Source organism: Eptatretus burgeri, chromosome 13, assembly GCF_056783735.1.
Source record: "Eptatretus burgeri isolate ZD-2024b chromosome 13, Ebu_testis_v1, whole genome shotgun sequence".
Classification (NCBI taxonomy): domain Eukaryota; kingdom Metazoa; phylum Chordata; class Myxini; order Myxiniformes; family Myxinidae; genus Eptatretus; species Eptatretus burgeri.
The window spans coordinates 47,725,512-47,750,449 of NC_140973.1; the positions used below are offsets into that span (position 1 = coordinate 47,725,512).

Genomic DNA, 24,938 nt, shown 5'->3' on the forward strand with positions numbered 1-24,938 from the left:
ACATGGGGTCACTCGGACGGAGGACAAGGGTTTATACTTGAACCCACAACAAATACACAACACAAGCAACTTAAATAAATATGGGGGTTTTATGAAAATAAACCAAATATTTACAATGGTAATAATTCAAAGTGTAATAATAAAAACAGAACGTGAGGTAAAACGAAATTCCGATTAGAGGTGCCTCCGCACAGACTTTAATACAGGCAAGGGGACAGAATAAATAAAAGAAAAATCCTCCCTTTCTCCCGGCACTTAGCTGTGTGCTCAGGGATGAGTTTCTGGAGCTTGAGGTTCGCCAAACCACATCGTCACTGCATGAGAAAACGCACCCCAAAATGGTGCCAAGCCGCTCTCTCGGTGGGAAACGTACAAAAGGCAATTTGGGCGATGATATTCGACACCAGGGCTCAGAAACCACCATGCAGCTTCTTCTCACGACCGCACTTGCCATGCCACTCCTCTGCAAGATGGTGCTGCCTTCTTCTCCAATGGCACAAAATGAGGCTCCAATGTGCGGTCTCACACGACCCAGCCTTACAGTCAATGGCCAGCACCTTGCTCAATCACGCGAGCAAATCGGCCTCAGCATCACCACGAGAATCATGCAGCGTTCTTTACCGTGTCGAGGGGAAGTTGGAAAACGAGACCTCCATCTCCAAGTGCGTACCTCACAGAACCTCCCTTTTTGCTCCTTGTTCCTCCGACTCTTGATCTTAACTCTATCCTCTCCTCTCCTCTCTGACGTCACGCCAATTAATCATCTACTCCAGGGGCATGGTTTTCTAGTCGTCATTGCTGGAGGCAGGGTTTCTTGCCTGCTTGGAACATGCAGTTGGGTTGTTGTTGTTTTAAATACGTGATCCCTTTTTATCACCAGTCTTGGAAATGAACAGACAAAGGAAAAGGTCACAGGGGGGCAATCTCATACTGGGAGAAATTAGCCTTAATCCCTACATAATTAACACAGCAGAACCACCCCCGTGTAGTGACACGTAACACTTAAGCTCACACTTTCCCTACTTAATTTACATCACGATCTCTCCTACACGTCCACGGACCAAGCTACTCTGTACAATCCTACCTTTTCTATGAAATTCCTCAATCTATCCCACAAACAAAACATTATTTAATATTCTGAATTTGGGTTCAGGGATTTACATCAAACTTGGTACCAAATATTATAATGATGTAATAATGTGGGTGGAGGCATATCTGGCGACGTCGCGACATCAAAGAGTGCCCTTCTAGTTCTGCATGAATTGCTTTCTGCTTTGACCAATTGACCACATATCAGAAGTGAGATTAACAACATGTTTCTGGCCTGAAACCAGCACTGAAATGACTAAATATTGTTGCCTGTAAATGTAATAACTCCAATAAAGTAGGATGTGAGCGTTTGATCAATTGTCTTAGTGCCTACATGTACAATCATCAATATTTGTTGTTTTGATCAATATGTAATGCATGCTATTCAATAAATGTGCCTCATCCTTTGATGAATATCAAGAAAAAACGGAATAAGGAATGGTGCTACTTTTTCAAACGTCAAAATTACATGTGTAAGTTTACTCAAAGTAAAAATATAACTGCACACATGTGTGTGTGTGTGTGTGTGTGTGTGGAGAGAGAAAGAGAGAGACAGAGACAGAGAGTGAGAGTGACAGAGACAGGAGAGACAGAGAGACAGAGAGTCAAAACCAAATAGTTGTTATAGCTCATCAAAGGTTTTGCAAGAATGACGGATGAGACCTACCTAAGTGACCCACCCCTTCCTCCCCCTCTATATAACATATATATATATATATATATATATATATATATATATACATACATATATATATATATATATATATATATATATATATATATATATATATATATATATATATATATATATATATATATATGTACAAGATTGGGGTGGTTGGAATTACACATTTTTAAAGAAGAAGAATGTGCTTCAAACCAAAAGTAAAAAACCGAGATTGACTCCGCTAATTTGAGCAAAAAAGCGAGAGCAGACCCAGTCTCGGTCAACGTTTCGCCCACTTCATCAGGCACAATAGACTCCAAGCCTTGGAACGTGTCTGGTTTTTTGAAATTTCGATACGACCACTCATTTCCGGTCACGTGCTGGTGCTCGAGGTCAAATGGAGGAGTGCTTTTTGGGGAACATAAATGGAGATGTGCTGCAGATGTGTCTGAACAGCATGGCCTTCATCTATGACGGTGCACACCACCGACAAATATTTGGCACAACTATGGGTTGACCGGTCTCTGCTGTTGTAGCTAATTTGGTGATGGAGGAACTCGAACTAAGGATATTTGAGTCTCATGATAATTGGCTCCCACGGTACTAGAACAGATATGTAGATGACACCTTCGCCATTGTGCCTACAAACATGGTAGACCACCGACTGGCACAACTTGGCCAGGTATTCCCCAGCATTAACTTCACAATCGAAATTGAAAAAGAAAGCAAATTGGCCTTTTTGGATGTGGAGGTTCACCGTAAGCCTGATGGCTCCCTAAAGACCTCGGTTTACAGGAAACCAACCCACACCAGCAGATTACTGGATTTTAACTCCTGCAACCCAAACTCCCACAAACGCAGTGTAGCATGGATCTTAGCAGCTCGGGCATGGATGGTGTCATCATCCAAAGCCGAGGCAATTAAAGAATTCAGATTAGTTCGAGGAGTCCTGCTCAAAAATAGGAAAAACAATGGGATAATGCCCACCTTCAAAGAACCAAAAAGGACAGAATGGAAGAAGCACTGTGTACTGCCATACTACCCAGGCCTTTCTGAAAGGATTGGCAGGATAGTACGCAGCACACAGATTGATGTAGTAGCCTACAAGCCTCTACACACCATCCGTAATGTCATCTGAAAACTGAAGGACCCAATACCAACTGGTGATAAATCTGGAGTAGTTTACCATTCATGATACAAAGACTGTGGCCAATTCTCCATTGGTGACACAAACTGGAAGAAATTTGAAACAACGGCTCGATGAACACGAGAGAGCAATTCGGCTTGGAAAGGTGACCCAGAAAGCCATAGCACGTAATTGCCTGCAATCTGGCCATAAATTTGACTTTGATGGAACCCATGTTGGAGACACTACTTCGAACAAATGACACAGATCGATTTTGGAAGCGTGGCACCTGAAGAGCCGAGAGGGTAGCCTAACTGGGGAGATGGTGGACATACCCACGCAATACACACCTCTGATGCAAATGGTGAAAACCAGATGGTACAAACAGCTGGATAAGGTGAGCAACAAACAACACCCAATCACAAACACCACATCCACATGTGCACAACACCCAATGAGAACCCCAACACTCACACAACCATCACCTCATCATGCCCAACCCGGACACAAAACCAGCCGTGTTCGTGCCCCGGAAGCACAAAGACAACAAGCGCACACACACGTGCTCACCCACACACATGCAACACCAGATCACATGTAAGAAAAACAAAAAAGAGCAGAGCACCCCTTTATTGATGTGGTTTGACTTAGTTTTTGCATTTGCAAAATAAAAAAGCACTCTTCCAATTGACCTCGAGCACCAGCACATGACCGGAAATGAGTGGTCACATCGAAATAAAAAACTGGACACGTGCCGGGGCTCGGAGTTTACTGTGCCTGATGAAGCCGGCTGCAAAGCTGGTGAAACGTTGCCTGAGACCGGGTCTGCTCTCGCTTCTTTGCTCAAATTAGCGGAGTCGATCTAGTTTTTTACTTTTGTTTGGAAGCGCCTTCTTCTTTTGAAAAAAAACAAACAACAACATATATGTCTGTCTGTCTGTCTCTGTCTGTGCCTCTGTCTGTCTCTCCATATCGGTCTCACTTGGTTAATGTCCACTTTATGACAGACCCATTGTTGTCGTTCATTAGGGTTTAACAACCAACCATTGGGTCATGATATGATCTTAGAAATGGTGCCGTGTAACTGTAGGGTGGCCGATGTAATCACCTTATCACTGCCGGATGGGGAGTGGGGAGGTGACGCAATTACCTATGGGTAATGTGCCAGTTAACTTGGAAAACAAGCTTAAAGTTTATCAAAATAACCAAAAGACCTTATACCTGGAAGTCAAAGTCGTCATTCATGAAATTCTGGTGCAGAACAGTCGAGAGATGTTGAAGAGCTTTCACAATCACTCTGCAGACAACCAGCACACATGTCAAATATTTGAGGTGGAAATTTTGCAAAGCAATGCAAGGGTAATGAAATGTCCTTCATGGTAAAATAGAAGAGAACTTCACATTATTTGTGATATCATCAATGTCACTCTGCCATTCCACAAAAGGTGCTGACTGTGGAACTTAATTATTTTCAATATTGTGAGCTCAGATATTTGTTTCCCGAATAGTCCATACACATTAACAAATTTTTTCTTCAATGACCATCTTATAGCTAACTTCTCAAGTCATTGCACTCTTATGAAGACCTTCAAGGTGATCTCTCAGCAGCATAAAATATCAAACTACCTCATTTTGGTTTACAATCTCAGCCCATAGCGAAACCAAGTATGCTGTGACCTCAGGTTCAAATAAAATCTTCAACTCACAATGGTGGATTTAGTGTAAACTAATTCAGGTAATGGCTTGCTCTGAAACCATTACCTGAATTTGCTCTGAAGCAACTTGCCTTCTCTTCCTGGAAGGAAAATCCAACCGAAGGCAATCTCAGTGCATTCCAAAAAGTACACAACAAGCATGTGTCCACTCTCAGGAGAGGTAAACACAACATCTGTCCAACCTCAAGAATGAACTTTCAAACTTGTCTCCCTCCTCCAAAAACCTGGTGGTGCCTTGTTAAATCTGTCTCCGGAGTATGCTCCCCTTCCATCCCATAAATCTCTTCAAATGGCAAATCAACTGGTTGCATTCACAAGAAGGCCGAATGCCTCAATTCTGTGATTGCTTCCAAATATTGTGTCCCCAACCACTCACTCTCTGTACCCATCCTTCCCTGTCATACCCAAATGCTCCTGGACTCCGTATCTTTTACACCTGAGAAGGTGAAGGTTCTTTTAACTTTCAACTCTGACTCCGCTACTGGACCGGAGGGCATCAGCTCATGTGTCCTAAAAGTTCTGCTCTGCTGCTCTTGCACTTCCTCTCTCTGCCCTTTTCACCCTGTCATTTAACCTAGATCATCTTCTATCTGCTTGGAAATCAGCAAACATCACTGCACCATATAAAAAAGAAGATAAAAACCGATCCCCTCAATTCCAGACCCATCAGCTTACTTCGAATCATCAGTAAGGTTATGGAATCCATCATCGCAGTTGATATGAAATCCTTACTCTTCTCCAACAACCTCATCCAAAAGATATCCAATTAGGTTTCAGACCAGGTCACTCCACCTTGGACATGCTGCTTCTACTCACCCAACAATGGATGGAGGCCATCAATGTCAGACATGAGAGCAGGGCCGTCTCTGGATATATCTCCTGCTTTTGATAGAGTCGGCATCCCGCCTTGCTCTCCAAACTGTTTGTCTGTGGCATCCAAGGCCAACTCAACACATGGCTTACTGACTTCCTCGACTCTGATAGCCAATGTGTGGCATTCAATGAAATCTTTTCATCTCCTCTCCCTGTCAAGGCTGGTGTGCCCCAAGGCAGCGTTCTGGACCCAGTCCTATTCTTGATAATCATCAATGATCTCTTTGACTCTGGAAAGTCCTCTTTATCTCTTTGCTGATGACTCCACCATCTGTCGTGACATCCCTCATCCTTCAGACAGGCAGGCTGCAGCCTCTTCTCTCTCTTCAAACCTTAAATAAAAAAATTACAAGCTGGCTAAACACTTGGAATATGTCTTTCAACCTTGACATATCAGACACTCTCACTATCTCTCTCCAAAAGGACCATCTGGCAAACCTTCCTATCTACTCTCTCAACAATCCTCTTGAGGAGGTTCAGTCATTCATACTCCTGGGTCTCACTATCAGCCATGATCTTTCTTGGGCAAACCACATTTCAAAGTTGGCATTCAAAGCCAGACACTGACTCGGCATCCTCCGTCGTACAAAGTCCTTCCTTGGCACACCTGAATTTCTATCCACCTACAAGGCCTTCATCCACAACTTGATGGATTACTGCTCTCCTTTCTGTGTTGGCTCCACTGCCTCACATCTTACTCAGCTTGATGTCGTGGAAATGAAGGCCTTCAAGATCATTGGAATATCCCATGCTGAAGCTGAGTCCATGTGTCTGTCACTTTGTCATTGCAGACAGGTCTGCGGTCTCTGTCTTCTGCCACCTCATTTCTGATCTTGCACGCTCTGCTCTTTCATGCTTTGTCCCCCACAGGTTTCTGCAGTCCTCACATGGTCCACTATCAACCCCCTTCTGGTGAAACCAGCTAAATTCAGAATCACTGCTGAACTCCACTCATTTATTTCTCTTTTTCCCCACCTGGGGAATCAACTTCGACATCCTCCTCAATCTTATTATTCCCTCCAGGTCTTCAAGACAGCTGTTCACCACCATCTCAGATCATCACCAATCCTGTACTTTGATCATTTTATGCTCGTTAACCCCACCCAAAATCCCTCCTCCTTCCAATTTTACAGTTTTCCCTCCTTGGTGTTTCCTTCTTTATCCATTTTGTCCACACCATGCATGCATGCATGTTTTATGTCCTGCTTTTGTCTGTTACATCCTGATCTGTTCATTGGACTATCTCTGCCACGAATTTCGACTATGCATACCCAATAACAACAATAGGACACCAGTGCTTCTGAAAATGTCTGTCCTGTGATATAGTATGCATATGTACAAACTTCTCCAGAAGCCTTCGTTCAAAGGAGAAAAAGAAGACATGTCGATCTGTATCCAGCTTCATTTTTGCAGCCATAAATTCCATCGTCATCAAGCATGGGGATATATATATATATATTCCAGAAATGTGTGTGTGTGTGTGTGTGTGTGTGTGTGTGTGTGTGTGTGTGTGTGTGTCTGTCTGCGACCGCTGTTGCTCGACAACTGCCAGTCCGATCTGATTGAAACTTGCCAGGAATATTGCTGGGGACCCGCGGATGTGCCTTTTCAAGGTTTGATATCAATCGGACGAGCGGTTCCCAAGTTACGGCCATTTAGCTGTCAACCAATGACAAGACACGGTGCTATGACATCACGAATGACGTCACAATGAATGTTTATTCATTTACTTATTTCTGTACGATTGACGCTAGAATTCTTCTTCTTCTTCGTTTGGTATGACGTCACAATCGACGCTGGGGACCTGAGTATGTGCCTTTTCAAGGTATGATATTAATCGGACAAGCGGTTCCCAAGTTACGGCCCTTTATCTGTCAACCAATGACAAGACACGGTGCTATGACATCACGAATGACGTCACAATGAATGTTTATTTATTTACTTATTTTTGCACGATTGACGGTAGAATTATTCTTCTTCGTTTGGTATGACGTCACAATCGACGCTGGGGACCTGAGTATGTGCCTTTTCAAGGTTTGATATTAATCGGACAAGCGGTTCCCAAGTTACGGCCATTTATTTGTCAACCAATGACAAGACATGGTGCTATGACATCACAAATGATGTCACAATTAATGTTTATTCTCTCTTTTTTTTGCACGATTGACGTCACAATTCTTCTTCTTCTTCTTCGTTTGGTATGATGTCACAATTGATGCTGGGGACAATTGACGCTGGGAAAAAATGTGCCTTTTCAAGGTTTGATATCGTTCTTCATCCGTTTCAGCTGTTTCCCAAGGTTTGAAAGCAGTTTTTTCCCAAGGTTTGAATTAATTGTTCAAATTATTAATTAATCCTAAGGTTTGGGGGGGGTGAGAGAGAAGGGATGACAGAGAGGGGGCGTCACAATTTGAGAGAGGGGGCGTCACAATTTGAGAGAGGGGCGGGAGAGGAGGTGTGAGAGGGGGTGAGAGTGGGGGCGAGAGAGAGGAGCGAGAGAGGAGGGGCGAGAGAGGAGGGGCGAGACTAGGGGGGAGAGAGGGGATGAGAGAGGGGGGAGAGGGGGGGCATCACAATTCTTCTTCTTCTCCGTTTGATATGATGTCACAATTGACGCTGGTGACCTGAGTATGTTTCCCAGGTGTTTCCCAAGTTATGGCCATTTATGATAAGGTTGGTCCGATCCAGTTGAAGCAATGCCCCAATCAAGTCGTCGTTTACGCGAGCGAAGGAACGAAGCTGCACCTACGGGCCCGCACCTATGGGCCCGCACCTACAGGCACGCACCTACGGGCCCTCACATACGGGCCTGCACTAGTATACATACAAGCCAGTAGGCGACATGGGTGGTCGCTATATAATTGCATACTAGTCATACAGTTTTTGACGGATCGGGCTGAAAATTTTTGACAAAGAGGTTGATTATAGTGCGCATAAAAGCACGGAAGCCGATTTTTGATTTTCGAAAAAAATATTTTTTTTCGGATTTAAAAAAAAAATTCAGTCCCGTTGCAAGGCAACGATGGCGTCCATAGCAACGGTGCTCAAAAGTATAGAACTAGATCCTGGTATGATAATAACATGACCCATACAAGCACACCACATAACATGAGCATACTCGAAGCACCTGCTCCATCAGGAGAGGGCGCTTCTCGTGTGCTCAACCATTAATATTGTGACATTCTATTTTGCTGAACTTCTCTAACCCTTTGAGAATCATCCCAAAAGTACCATCACGTCACCTCCATGATGCACATCGTGCCACTATCAAACTCTGTTCATGTCAGGTTATTCAACATAATGTCCAGCCTCTTCAATGTACTTCATACAGCAGTCCACCCACTTTTCATTCCAGCATAGATGGATTTTATGTGTATTTTTCTTCTGGGTTGCCAAGAGTTTAACGAGAGTTGGAACGTCTTTTTTGCCCAAACTTTCTGCCATAGCCATGTCTTTGAAAAGCAAATCGTGTGAGATTCTTTATATTTACCAAATAGTGAATTATGAGACAGTAGACAAATACATTTTGTGATCACCGAGACTTTTGACTTCAAAATATACATGCAAGGTGACCTCGTAGAGTTTTGCATCTCTTCTTTCTTTTGTGTAAATTATTTTACAAGGTGTGGGAAGTGTACACAAAAGCGAGTGACGTCAATACCTGTTGGTAACCATCCTCATGTCCATCCAGTCTTTAGGGAAGATCTCTGGTTTCATTAAGTTGCTGAACACAGAAAACATCTGTACCAGCAACGCCTGCATGAAACAAAGACAAACTCTCCCTAGAACACACATTAAAAATCATTCATCACATTTGAGTATGAAACCACACACACACACACACACACACACACACACACACACACACACACACACACACACACACACACACACACACACACACACACACACACACACACACACACACACACACACACACACACACACACACACACACACACACACACACACACACACACACACACACACACTTGACACATGTGCATTCAGCTGAATATCATTTGGCTGCCTTGATTGCAAATGGCTGGTTAGTATTCTGCTCCATCCCTCCACTTATAATGTTCGGCTGCATTGAGCTCCACTGGGCTCTGTCTTGTCGTCCTGTTTGCTTCCACTCAAAGCCTTACAAGGGATACGTAACTTTGAAAATGCATTGTACAAAGATTTGCCTCACCAGATATGAGCATATCAAAGAGATTTTACTCGATTTTCTTCTTATTTTTTTTTTCCTCAAAAACAACAAGTTCATTCTGCTCTTAATATTATTGGGAATAATATTATGGAACGCACAGGTGAAACGCCTTCGGGATTCACAAATGACATGCATTTGTAAGTTGTTGGTAAATGTCATGGAAAGTAAACCCAACTGAGGGTAATCTCAGTTCCTTCCAGAAAGCTCAGAACAAGTGTGTGTCTACCCTCAGCAGAGCCAGAAAACAACATCTTTCAAATCTCAAGTCTGAACTCTCAAACTTTGCTCCCTCCTCCCAATCTTGATGACATGTAATAAAATCTGTTTCTGGTGTATGTCCCCCCTCCATCCCCTCCCTTACCTCAAATGGCCGCACTGCAGATACCGCATGTGAAGAGGCTGAATACCTCAACTCGGTGTTTGCAGCTAAATCTTGTGTGGCAAACCCATAGCTTTCTGTACCCACCTTACCCAGTCGCACCCAACTGTCCTTGGACTCTGTGTCCTTTTCTTCCGACAAAGTGGAGAGTTTGCTATCAAACCTCGATTCATTTCTGCAACCGGTCCAGCCGGCATCAGCCCACGCACTCTAAAAACCTGCTCCTCTGCTCTTGCTCACACTCTCTCTGTTCTATTCACCCTCGCATCTGCCATCTGCTTGGAAATCAGCAAACATTACTGCCCTGCATAAAAGGTGCAAAAACAGATCCCTGCAACTACAGACCAATCAGCCTTCTGCCAATCATCAGCAAGGTTATGGAATCCATCATCGCTTCAGACATTAAATCCTTCATCTTCCCCAATGGCTTGATTTGCGATCATCAATTTAGTTTCAGACCAGGTCACTCTACCCTGGATATGCTGCTTCTGCTCGCCCAACAATGGATGGAGGTCCTCAATGCCAGACAGGAAATCCGAGCCATTTCTCGACATATCGCGTACTTTTGACACCGTCTGGCACCCTGTCCTACTCACCAAACTCTCTTCCTATGGTATCCAAGGCCATCTCCACTCATGGCTCACAGACTTCCTCTCCTGTCACAGTCAACGTGTGGCCCTAAATGGAGTTCTCTCATCTCCTATTGCTGTCCAGGCTGGAGTTCCTCAAGGTAGTGTTCTGGGCCCTGTTCTTTTTCTGGTTTTCATCAATGATCTCTCCAACTTTCTGGAAAATCCTCTTTATTTCCTTGCTGATGACTCCACCCTCTGTCGTACCATCTGTCATCCCTCAGACCGGCAAACAGCATCTTCTTCGCTCTCTGCAGATCTGGCCAAAATCATAAACTGGTCCAATACGTGGAACATATCTTTCAATCCGGACAAATCTCACACTTTCATTTTGTCTTTCTAAAAGGACCGTTTAGAACCCCCCAACCCCCCTCCCCATCTCCTTCCTCAACAATCCTCTGTAAGAAGTCCTTTCATTCAAGCTTCTGGGTCTCATTGTCTGCCATGATCTGTCCTGGGAAAGCCACATTTCCAACCTCACCTCCAAAGCCAGTCGCCGACTGGGGATCCTCCATTTGTGCAAAGTCCTTCCTCAGCCCACCTGAGCTCCTGACCACATACAAAGCTTTCGTCCACAGTCTGATGGAGTACTGCTCTCCCCTCTGGGCTGGTGCTCCTGCCTCTCACCTTTCTTGGCTTCACGCTGTGGAAACCAAGGCATTTAGGATTATTGGTATCTCCTGCAATGAGTCTGAGTCTTTGGGCCTCTCACTCTCTCACCGCAGGCAGGTCGAAGGTCTTTCTGTATTTTTCCGTCTCCTCTCTGGTCTTGCCCCCCTGCTTTGCCTGCGATATGTCCCCTCCACCCCCCCCATATTTCCGCAGGGCGCTCAAGGTCTGCCAATAACCCCATTCTGGTAAAACTACCAAAATCACGAATCACTGCTCACCTTCACTCTTTCATTCCTCTTTTTTTTCCCACCTTTGGAATAAACTCCCACACTCTCTTCAATCGCATTCTTCGCTCCAGGTCTTCAAACCAGCTGTTCACCACCACCTCTTATCTTCCCCCATCCAAAACCTCTATCTTTTCTACCCCTGTTAATTCACCCCAAACCCACCTCCTTCAAATTCCCTGCTTTCCTTCCTGAAAGTCCCTGTAATGTCCATCTTGTATACCCCGTGTTCCCCGCCCAACCCTCTCCCTTCCACAGATCTCCTTATGTCTCTGTTCCCACTGTTTTGTTCTCCCCTCTTCCACTCCTCTTGTCTCATGCCCCCCTCCCCTTCTTGCTGTGCGTTGTGTGTTACCTCTCATACGAGCCTCGGCAATGTATACAAAAAAAAAGAAAAGAAAGAAAATGTATTCGTGATATAATAAATTAATTATAGCAGTTCATACAAAGGAATAATGAATAAGATGTACAATGAATGTACTGGTATATTGTCTAGTTGAGAGCTTTGTTTTATACACCAATCACGACATCCTCATTTTATGGTGTTCTGCAGTTGATCAATGTACAAATATGGAATATTGGTCGACATGTCTTGCACTGATCTGGTCTGATCTACCACAGTCTGCTGCTGAGTGTTGGTGTTGCCGAAGCAGTTTCTTGGCAAGGGTTATACTGGGCCGTTTGCCATTGCCTTCCCAGCAGTAGTTGGGGCAAGAATTTGTTCAGGGTGCTGGCGATAGCTCGCCTACTCTTCATGAAGGACAATGTGGGGTCTTTAATATCCACCAAGTAATTCTGGCAGATGGGATATTACCAGTTTCGGTCTATCCAAGGGATGGCATACAGATTGAGGAATCACCCCGTCTGTGTAATACTGGGATGACAATTTATAGCTGGGCCGAGATTCAAACCCAGATGAGAAGGCTTAGATATGTGTATACGTTCCTCCAGGACATCCTACCAGCCCTGTCCTGCAGTACTCCTCAATAATTCAGCCAAGTCGTTTGCTTGCCATCTCATATTACTTTTTCTGGTTGGCCATAAAGCCTCAATAACATCAAATATCTGGACTTTGTGCAGGCTGTGATTTCCTTCAGCCTCTTTAGCATCAAAATATGCTTTAACCACATTTTAATTCCCAGTCAATGAGTTGTGCAAGTTCCTGGTGTATGAGCCCCCTTGGACTATGAAATTAACTTTTACTATCTAAAACGTTGCCATGCACACCCTGAGAACAAGAAGAAGAAGAACCTTTTTATTAATATATATAAAAAAATTTTTACAACCATTTGCGTTTTCCAACCATTTCCCCCTTTTTTCAGTGTGTTAGTCTAATACTGGCATTCCTTGGATCCATATGGATCTATACATTGCATCAGTTTCATACAAACCCAAGCATTCCATATATGTCTTGACAGTTTCAATCCATGGGACGTCCTATCAGCTTTCTTCCTTCCACCACGACTATTATTGCTTTCTTTACACTTTGCAGATCCATCTTGTGACCTTCGTTGCACATGAATATACCAACTTAATCTTCTCTTCCTCATGAAACAAACCAACCTATTAACCAACTCTTCATGACTATACCAGCCAAGTCTTCTTTACTCATATTGGTTCTTAACCTCTTCCTGATTTCTGAGTTTGGAATTCTTTCTTTCAGAGATAATTGGCCATTCATCCGTACTATCATTCTCATCTCTGTTCTTTCCATTCTTTTCACATCTTCGATCTGCATTGTCCACGTTTCGCTTCCATAAATCGATACTCGTCTGATACAGGCGAGATAAACTCTTTACAGATAATAGAATGTTTGTGCTTGAGTGCGACTGGCAATTTTCAATTCATTTCATCTTGCAGGTCAGCAGTGTTTTGAAGTCAGACAAAAATAAACAAATAAATAAATAACACCCCTCCCCCCTCCCCCCCCACACACACACACACCTCAATAATTATAACAAATAATTATTATATCATATCATTTTGAATGGTGGATAACAGTGCTGCAGCCATTTCTTAATGTCTACCCATCATATAACAGCATCTCTTTGCCACCAATACCATTTGGTCATCTCTGCTCGACTAAATGTTGAGTGTACTGGCATGTATTTGCAGGAAAAGTATTATTAATTTTACCTTCAAGCCATCCCTGCTAGGAATGCCCTTCAATAACTTCTGGAAATGTGTGCTGGACATCTGACGTAGCATTGCCAACAGGCAGGAGACAAACTCTCCCTGGAACACAGAGAAGTGGAGGTAGATAAAACCTGGAAGCCAAAGAAAGTCAATTTCCAAACCAAAGACAAAAGAAACGAGAAAATATTTTTTATGTACAGTACCTGAATGAAAGTACTTGAACATTGGACCATTACTAAAATAATTTGCCACAAACCTAAGGGGAAGGCAAAACTACACGAGTTAAGAAACGCATTAAAGAGAAGTCAAAATGTAAGCAACAATGCAAGTGATAAAAAAAACCCTTTTTAAATCCAAAAGGGGTGGAAAGGGTCTTAGGGTCCAATGTGGTCTAAAGGGTATGACGTCTAAAATGTGGAAAGGGTCTTAAAAGGATTAAAAGGTTCATAAAATAACTAAAAAGGTATTAAAAAGACTAAAAAGGTCTATAGGGTTTAAATGATTTGAAGGTCTATGGAGTCCACAGGAATATAAGGGGTCTAAAAGGGTACATTACTTTAGTAGTTAGGGTCTAAGTGTTCTTAAGGATCTAAAGGGTTTATCAGGTCGAAAGTTTTAAAAGTGTCAAAAGGGTCTTAAGAGATCGAGAGTCTAAACGTGAAAAGGGAATAAAAGTGTAAGGGGTCCATAGGATATATAGGGGTTTAAAGGATCATAAGGGGTCTAAAGGTCTAAAGTGTACATTCCAAAAGTAGTTCTGGTCTAAAAGGGCCTAAGTAATGTAAATGTATAAAGGTATCTAAAGGGTCTTAAAAAGTCTAGGGTTTTAAAGGGTCCAAAAGTCTAAAGGTTTAGAGGGTCTAAAGGGCATGTCCCAATAGTAGTTAGGGTTTAAAGGGTCTCAAAGCGAAAAGGATCAAGGGGTCTAAGCAGTCCAATGGGTCTAGAGGGTCTAAAATGTTGAACAGGTCTAAAGTGTCTAAAGGGGTCTTAATTGGTCTAATAGTCAAAAGAGTCTATGCCACTCTGGGGTCCAAAGGTCCAAAAGGTACATTCTAATAGTAGTTGGGGTCTTAAGGGGTCTATAGGGTCTTAAGGGATCTAGAGGCTCTTAAGGGGTCTAAATTGGATGTGAAGTGTCGAAAGGGTCTTCAAAGGACTGAAAAGGTAAAAGGCCTAAAATAGACTGAAAGGACTGTCCCCTCTCAGCTGCCGCCGCAACTCTCTGTCCTCCCCTCCCCCATTCTTTCCCTTTCTTCAAATTAAGAGGGTAGTCATGGCATTAAGAGGTTAAAATTTAATCAAGAGGTTAAATTAAATTGTGATTAAGATCAAATTAAATTAAGAGGTTAAATGAAGAGGTTTAAATAAAACACCAAGAAACAACTCTTGAGATTACAGAATCTCACGATATATGATGGACGTACAAACATATAGATTACATTTTGAGTGAACTAACCAATTATCTCACCACCTGGAAACAAATTTTGAAAAAAAAGTGCTATTCATGAATCATAATGTCGAATTTCAAAATGATCCGTTGAGCGGCATTGGAACAGTGTGACCACTCCTCATTTTCATAAATGCCAAGGTGAGCCAATGAAAAACGCCTAGAATTCACAAGGTTTCGGAAAAGCGATGATAATAGAAAACCTATAGAAAACCAAGACGCCAAGGTGAACAACGAATAGCCAAGATCTTGTGAAAAAAAGCCAAGGAGTGGTCACACTGCATCAGAAGAGTCGGAAAAAAAGAAAAACATTTCAATGTACCCATTACTGGAATGAGGGACTGACTGACCAACTCACTAACTGACTGAAGGACATCGTTATGGCTTTAACAGGACATCTCGACTTTGTCGTAGACGACCTAAAAATCGAAGTGTTTCAAAGTATCATTAACTTACGATCCTATTTTGAAAAGAGAGCTGATGTACCAAATTGTACATGCACACAGAGGATTTCCTACGACAATGCCTTTGCTGTAAAATGGGTTTGGGAGCTTCTTTATAAGTAACGAACAGTCTTGGTAGAATGGGGACCATAGACAAAGTGGGAAATTTTAAGTAGCAATGTGGGACTCACTGCATGATCTGGTTGTTGCCCTTTGCATATCACGGCAGCGACGGTTTTGAGTAAAACAGCCATCAAGGTCTCCACGATGAGCTCCATTTCTCCTGCTCTTTGAGTCTCCTGAATGGTGAGCATGAGAGAAAATGGGTTCAATATATACAGGTGAGGTGGACATAAACTTAACGCAAAGAGGATTACCGAACAGGGCGGATTAAATTGGATGAAGAACATAATGTTTCAAAGGATAGATTGATTGATTTCAACCTGGGAATAAGAGTGTGCTCTCACAGCAGGCATAACCAAGATTGCAGGACGTAGGTGGTATCGTAAACCTGAATCTTCCCAGTCAAAGTATATTCCTATTATTATTATTATTATTATTATTATTATTATTCTTGTATATGGAAGCTTGACTGCTGGGTCGCTATCATTTTGTTTGGGCGAGATTATGCTGCTGATGCTGTGCTGCGGGGTAATGATCATTTTGTTGGGGTGCGACTATGCCGCTGATGCTGTGCCCCAAAACTAGTACACGAGAACTCATTTTGCCGACCTCAGGAGGATGACAGGCTGAGACAACCCCACCTGGTGTCAATTTAGCAGAAAACAGGGCTCAAACTCAGGATCCTAAGATCCCAAGCCAGCAACCCGAACCACCAAGCCAAAACCAGGCTGAAAAGTATATTCATAGGTAACAACACTGGGTATTTAACAATGTCGAGAATCACTGACGTTTATCGATTACAGTAGATCTGTGGCGACTCCACCCCCACCCCCCTTTACACACACACACACACACACACACACACACACACACACACACACACACACACACACACACACACACACACACACACACACACACACACACACACACACACACACACACACACACACACTTTGTAAAAACAACAAAAAAAACATTGATTGTGTGAAAGTCGCCATGGTCGAGTGGATAAAGATGCTGACTTGTAAGCTTGCAGATGTGATTTAATTCCAAACAAGTTCTCAATTTCTCTCTTCTTGGCTACTATAGCATGTATGTAACTCCATAACTTTTTGAGATGTCCTGCTCACAGACAAACATATAGACAGAGATGAAAACATAACCCCTGTCAACCATCGGTGGCAGAGGTAACTATATATATATATATATATATATATATATATATATATAAATATATATATATATATATATATATATATATATATATATATATATATATATATATATATATATATATATATATATATATATATATATATATATATATATATATATATATATATACCGGGCGTAGTGGCGTGTGCCTGTAATCCGGCTACTCAGAGGCTTGGGTTGGAGGATCGCTTGAGGACGGGAGCTCTGTGCTGGGCTGCGCTATGAGAGGGTGTAGGGCAGCCCGGAATCATGACGAAACCCAATCCTTATCCCTGTGTCGTAAGAGGCGACCAGGGTTGCGTCAGGAAGGGCATCCAACGTAAAACCTGTGCCAAATCATTATGCGGATCATAATAGATGATCCGCTGTGGCGACCCCTAACGGGAGCAGCCGGAAGACGAACAACAACATATATATATATATATATATATATATATATATATATATATATATATATATATATATATATATATATATATATATATATATATATATATATATATATATATATATATATACACACACGTCGTTTGTTTACAATGAGAGTGAGGAGCCCGAGCATGTCTTGGATTGTTGTCAGTATCTCGTTCATATAGCTGTTTGAATGCCCCTCATATACAGTATCAGAGATACGAAAGGACAGGTATTTATAAAAAAAAAATCATCTTTGACTCACCACGCTCTGGTTGGTGATGATCAATACATTGCTGAGGATGTTAGCACAGAGCAAACGTTCTTTCTGCATCTCCAGGTGTGCTCGTAAGAGGTTCAGAACCGGCATGAGTAGGACAGCTCTGGAGTCTGTGGGCAACGACCCCATTTGCAGCATCATTACTCAACAAAGATGTTTACACCTGGTTAATATATAATGCACAATGAAAAGGTTTACAGATTGTTACAGAGTCGGTGTAATTCAAACCAAGTGGACAGATATTCCAGGAGGAATTATGGGGAAATTTTTGTATTTAAATCAAAGGGAAAGTGTCTGTCTGCATATTCCCTTTCTGTTTTCTGTTTCCTCTCTCTCTCCCACTTTGTGCATTGTCAATAAACTTCATCAGCATAATTAACAATGTGTGAGATGGTAACCTGAACGGATCCTCTCTAATTTACTCTATACTGCAATCACCAGTTGGATGATGCAATTTTACTGTAATTCATGGTACAGCTGATTTCGTGTTTTGCTGAGCATGGCTGGGCGGATACGAGTTTAGAGTTATCAATTTGTTTTGTACCATTGTGTACAACGACTACTTAAACCTAGATTGGAAGTTATTTTTAATAACCAAATAAAAATAATCAGATCTGTTAATATGCCAGCACCAAACACATGTTTAGCGGCATCGTCTGTGGGTCGCTATATTGTCTCGTAGTGTGTTGGTAATGCTGTTCATCAAGATGACAAGAGATAGGCGCTTGTAACTTCCCTTTGACTGGCCTGGTATTGTTACCTCCACCACTGAAGGTGGACTGAGGTAATGTTTTCACCTCTGCCTGTCTGTTTGTCTGTGAGCAGAATATCTCAAAAAGTTATGGACGGATTCGGACGACACTTACTGGACAGCATGGGTGTGTGACGAGGACGAATTGATTGGATTTTGGTGAAGATCCGGATCCGGATGCAAGAAGTTTAAAATTTTTAAAGTGATTCATCATCATTGAGAGATTGGGCCAAAAACGATATACCGTATGGCATGATATCTCAAAAAGTTGTCAACAGATTATGGGAAAACTTGGTGGATGAGTTTGGAAAGAGACAAGAACAAGCCGATTACATTTTGGTGAAGGTCTGGATGCAGATCTGTCCTATTGGTGGGAGACAAAATGTAAAGTGTTCATCCTGTCGAAGGTATGCACTCGACCGAGTGTCGTTCCACTGCTGGCTGTAAATCCTGTTGAGGGGTTTGATTCTTTTTCCCATCCATTCACTCTTCCATTCCTCTATTTTCCTGCCTTTGGAACAAACTCACACACTCTCTTCAATCCCACTCTTCCCTCCAGGTCTTCAAAACAGCTGTTCACCACCATCTCTTATCTTCCCCTATCCAAAACCATGATCTTTTCTACCCCCATTATTCCACCCCAAACCCACCTTCTTCAAATTCCCTGCTTTCCTTCCTGAAAGTCCCTGTAGTGTTCATTTTGTTTACCCTGTGTACCCAACCCCATCCCATCCCTCTCCCTTCCACAGATCTACTCATGTCTCTGTTCCCCACTGTTTTTTCCTTCCATCTCCCGCCCCTCTTGTTTCTTGCTCCCTTTGCTGTGTGTTTGTGTGTTTGCTCTCATACCAGCCTCCACAGTGTGTACAGGAAAAATAAAAAATTGGGCGTATACTATTGCGTGACTCAATAAATAGTGGACACCCAATGCCTGTGTTGTTAAGTTCTTCAGCAGATCTCACTTGGTTGAGTCACAAATGTGTTACAATTCAGCTTATGGAGTCTACATTTACTTACAAGTCCTCCATTTATTTTGAGAAGGCCACTCAAAAGTATACTTCTCTCAAAGAGTAATGAGTGGCTCTTCTGGTACCATTTCGTCAAGGGACGTTGTTGTTGCTCTGTGGTTCTCCTTTCCTATCAAATCCCATACAATCCCATAATCTGTCCTCGAGGGCATCTCAGCTACATTTATGTGACTTCTGGCACCATTCCATCATGGAATGGTGGTGGTGGTGGTGTTTGTGGTTGTTCTTTGGCCATCCCATCTCATAAAATCACAAATCATGCTATCACCCATCTTTGAGGAGTATAACCCATATGTCCTCCATTTATTCAGTTTGCCCCAGTCAACAGTAGGCCATATCCTCAAGACGTTCGTCAATATCCTCAAGGCACAGAGAGATGCTGACCTTCAGAGAAACTGCCTCACCACAAGAAAAGGAATAAAAACAAAGACTGACACATCTCCCCCCCCACGCCCCCCCCCAACCAGCACCAATGCACATTTTTAACTAAATTAAAGCAGACAGTCAAATTCACATATATTTACCAACTATGCTATCCTGTAATCTAAACATTCTACATCAAAAGCAAATGTAGAGGAAAAGAGGCTTAAGAACAAGAAAAATTGCACAAAAGAAGTTTGACGTCATGGTACCTGTGTTGGAAAACAATGGGCCTTCAACAAGACTGCAAGTGCACTGAAGGAATGCTCTTCCCACTGCATTGCCACTTTGAAGGACCTCTTTCAATCCTTCGAGAACACCTTGAGCGAGGCTCGCAACGTCATGAGGAGCAAACATTTGCAAAAGTTCCTCCAGGACGGCAGGCAAGGCTGCAAGAAGCTCCACCTTGGAGGGGCAGATTGGATGAAGCATGGTGCAAATGAACAAACATATCAGGTTGTTACCCCACGTGTGGAGCGCAAAGCAGGGTTAAGCAATTGGTTCACTCTGTCTGTCAATATATATATATATATATATATATATATATATATATATATATATATATATATATATATATATATATATATATATATATATATATATATGATCGAGGAACCACTTAATTTCATTTCAATTTTATATTTTGAACACAGTAGAACACGAATCAGGACATGAATCAGAACACAAACCTCCATCCATTGTTGGGAGAGTAGAAACAGCATGTCCTAGGGAGAGTGCACTGGTCTGAATCCGAATTGGTTATCTGAGATAAAGCCGTTGGATAAAAGGAAGGATTTCATATCAACTGTGATGATGGATTCCATGACCTTGCTGATGATTGGAAGTAAGCCGATATATTTGTACTTAAGGGGAATAGTTTTTGCACCTTTTTATGTAATGTGGTGATGCTGCCTGATTTACAAGGAGATTGAAGATGACCGAGGGCAAATGACGGGGTGAAAAGCAAGCAGAAAGAGGATGTGCAAGAGCAGAAGAGCATGTTTTTAGGACACGTGAGCTCGTGCCGTCCGGTCCAGTTGCGGAATCAGTCAAGGGTTGCCAGAAACCCCTTCATGCTGTTTCATGCTGACAGATGCTGTTTTCTGACTGTCCTGAAAGGGGACACACACTTGCTGCAAACTTTGTGGAATGATCTGAGATTGCCTTCAGATGGGTTTGCTATCCAGGAAGAGAAGGCAAGTTGTTTCAGAGTAACTGCCTCACCACAGAATTCAGCGTACCATGGGTGGGAAGAAGGTTGAGATAACTGAAGACGAGATGGGATGAATCTGTGCGAGAGAGAGAGATAAGAGAGAGTAGGTTGCTGTGGAAGAATTTCCAGGATGAGTTAACATCAGTGGTGATAGATATAGAAGACCAGTCCTGGACTGATGGCTGCTTCTAGTCCCTGACAATCTGCCTGAGTGAACTGTCAGACTCACCATTTCTAAGGCAGTTCTCTGAGAATAGCCAGAGAGATGTTGACCTTCACAAGCATATGCTCAGATAAACCAATTGAAGCAGAGGAAAAGCAGGAGACATTTGCAGGGAAGTTTGTCATCATGAAGTACAGAAGGGAGGATTTGCCATTGGGAGAAATCCAGGTTCGAATGTCCACAGATTTTGTTAGTCCGATGGAGTCACGGAATTCCTTTGCTGAAGTGCCGTGGATGGTGAGAGAGGTACCAAGACCCAGCTTAGCTGTATGGTGACAATTGAAATCTCCACGTATGAGGAAGAGAGAGAGTTGGGATGAGTGGTTAAGAGTTGGTCGATGTTGTTTGAGAGAGATGTAGATGACGTCGTCATTTTTTGGAGGACAGTACAACACAGCCAAATTAGAGGAGGGAGCAGAGGGGATGTCATAGCCATAGGTACTACTGGGGGTTAGGAGATGTAAGATCTGTACAGTGTACAGGGACAGTGAGAAATTGAGTTATTAAAGTAAAGTGCAACTCCGCAGCCAGGGCACGATTGAGGCCGATAAAATTGGAGGAGACAATAGCCGAGGAGAGATGCTAAGGAGTGAACGTCCCTTGAAAGGAAAGATTCTTTTAAACAAATTATGTCCGGTTTATCAGCAGCGGACAGGATTGAGAGATCTATCCGGTTGGAGCAAAGTCCTCGGATGTTTGAGGTCCATACAGTCAGGGACTTGGAGGAGGCGTATGGGACAGGGAGGAAGCTGGGAGAGTGAGGGACTGGGGGGTGGGAGGAGGAGACGAGGAAGGTGCGGGATGGGTGGAAGGCTGTGGGACGAGGAGGCAGTTGAGAGGGGGCGGGATGAGGGGAAGCTGAGAGGAGGCAGGACAAGGGGGAAGCTGAGACAGGGTGGGAAGAGGGGGATTTGAGGGGGAAGTTTTGAGGGGGCAAGTTGAGGGGAACGTTTGAGGGGAGAGGGTGAGGGGGGAACTTTGAGGAGGTGTGATGAGAGGGAAGCTTTGAGGAGGTGGGGTGAGGGGGAAGCTTGAAGAGGGTGGGGTGAGGGGCGATGTAGAAAGAGGGGACATGAAGTAGAGGGATGCTACTGAGGGAGACACATGGAAAGGGGTGGGGGTGGGGGGGGGGTTGGAATTACGCAGGCTTTTAGGAGATGTAGTGGAGGGTACTGACACAGAGGAGTTTGATAACATAAAGATACATGAAGGGGATATGACTGTCATGAGCAGACAACCTCTGCAAACTGGACGTCTCAAGATTCCCAAACATGACATCTGGAGATAAAGATCATGGGATGGGTAGAAGGAATTTTTGTTGAAGGCATGGATAAAGGTCATGCTGTAGGAACGGGAGGAAGGTTAATGGACCAAGAGGTTAGGTGAGAGATGGGTTTGTAAAATATTCGTTGTGAATAATAAGAATAAGAAGAAGAGGAATAGATCGTGATGAAGAACAACCTTCGCATGGGATAGCCTACTTTTAATGGAGAAATAAGGAAAGTGAAGCTTTAAAAATGTTTTATTTAAAGCTTTTAAAGGAAGAAGAAAGAAGTGTTTTCTTCAAACTGAATCTTCATTGAAGGAAATGTTTCTTCCTTCTTCCTGTAAAAGCTTTTCAAAACATTTTAGATGCAGTTTGGAGATATTCAGAAAAGGGAGAGGTAAAAAATGAGGTACAAGTAGTACACTATGGGTCGAAGGCAGAATGAGATCATGTTTTGGGGTGAAAAATTGTTTGTTTGTATTTTTTCAAGTGAGGAGGGGGAATAGCATACCGTTGAAGAGGCAGAATGGAAAAAAAAAATTGGGGGGGGGGTGGGGGGGAGCGGAATGAGAAACAATCTTAAGACCGAGACAATTTTACTCTCTGGCTATCCAAGGAATAGGCTTGAGCTACATTTTAAAAAACATTCTACAATATAGCACAACAAGGTACGATTTAACACGGAAAATTGGATGAAAACACAAACCGCAACACAGGGACGAACAGAAAAAACATGACCAATCCGGTTTGGAAAACTTAGCTTTGGTTGAGGTGAAAGTAGCAGTTGCAGATTCAACCTGCACGTAGAGCTACCCCAATCCGGAAGTTAACTGACTGGTAAAGGTGAGCTAAGGTGAAATCTGGACGTGGCTCTTCCCTGCTTCGGGTAGCTTACGGACTGAAATCCAGTTGTACGTTTGGCTTTGGGGTTAGGTTTGGCAAATATGGCAAGTTGTTCCTACTGACTTTCACCCACAGCCTGGTTGTCTGTTTTTATAGATGCTTTTTACAGTCTCTGTTCACCTTTTCCTTCAACATACACATTCATAATTCTCTCTGTGAGCTCATTTGGAACAACTTTACTTATTCCTATGTTGCACAGCTGCGGATCTGATTGTTTGGAAAATGGATTTAGATGCCACCTGATTGTGGACTTTATTTTGCCAGCACGTTCTACCTGTTTCCGCACATCTGAAGAGACCACTTGGTGATGCTCATTATGTTCTTTGGTAGTAGCAGATAATATATAATCTGCCATTTGTCCCACCATTTTCGAGATAATGGGTGCTGTGAAGCAGTAACGATTGTTTGCATTTTCATTGCTTGTGATGCTAGTAATTCCACCAACAACCTTGAGGATTTTGTTTTCTTGCTCACCTGCATGATCCACACCAATGGATACATGTGGCAAGTCAGATTTAGTGACACAAATATCTCCCGACTCAAGGTCTCTCCAGGTTTCATGACCGGACTCTTGGAATGCGTACCGTGATGTATTGTGGAGTGGCATCATACGCATGTACTTGATCGTGTCCTGTGAAAATAGATCACTGCACGGTTCTTCTGATGCTGCTGGATGGCCAAGACAGTCTCAATTTCTGGTGGCAAACGCATAGTTCTTACTTCTGCGGATCATTTCCATGTACTTCACTGCAAACATGAATGGCGTTTGCATTTTGATTGTGACAATTGAGTACATCTGTGACTATTAGTGCATTTATTTCAGTTCTGTGTGAATTTCACTGCATTCGATTCCACTGCTGATTGAGAATCTTTCACACTTCCTCTGAACCCGTGTTTCCAAATTCAGTGTCTCCTTGTACATCTCAAGCATGAGCAGTGTTAGAACAATGGCATTGTCTTTGTGAGCCTGCATACCCCACTAAATATAAGAGGCACTCCGAATTGCTTTTGCTGTCGTTGGTCCATAAACTCCAAATGATCATGTAGTCTGACAACCAGCTGATGGCATTAATACGTGGCTGATACGTGCTGATGGCACGTACATGTGTCCGGCAGTCATTCTAAAAAAAATGGACCTGAATGGCCACCTTATCCATATTATAAGTGAACTACACATATGAAACTAATCCGACTATTAATTTACAATTGGTCACTGGCTTTGACACCAATACAATTTTTATTACGGACCCTATATAGGCAACAAAAAGCTACATATATCAAACATACACTTTCAAATGGAGCACCTCACCACCATTAAGCATTTAAATTGCGTCAGATGTGGCAATAAATGCAAATTGTTTCTCCCAGCTTGCCAGCTTGATGACAGAAGATTCCATTTGCATTTTTGCCGCCGTCATCCGTACCCCGTTTGGAATCCCATGTGGACACGGCAACTTGTGAGTATTAGTGATCTAATAAACATGT

At 42.8% G+C, this 24,938-nt stretch overlaps 1 protein-coding gene across 7 annotated transcripts in view; it reads right to left on the minus strand.

Annotated features, from left to right (window-relative positions):
- Positions 1-24,938, minus strand: part of LOC147014419 (dedicator of cytokinesis protein 3-like) — a 381,754-nt gene that overhangs the window by 106,641 nt on the left and 250,175 nt on the right. For all 7 annotated transcript variants that reach the window (XM_085852361.1, XM_085852356.1, XM_085852357.1 and 4 more), the window contains 6 exons: positions 20,060-20,252; positions 17,634-17,758; positions 15,808-15,915; positions 13,724-13,822; positions 9,132-9,226; positions 4,104-4,179 (listed from right to left, as the gene is read on the minus strand). In XM_085852361.1, the coding sequence (XP_085708487.1) occupies positions 4,104-4,179; positions 9,132-9,226; positions 13,724-13,822; positions 15,808-15,915; positions 17,634-17,758; positions 20,060-20,252 (696 nt within the window). The remainder of the gene's footprint in view (positions 1-4,103; positions 4,180-9,131; positions 9,227-13,723; positions 13,823-15,807; positions 15,916-17,633; positions 17,759-20,059; positions 20,253-24,938) is intronic.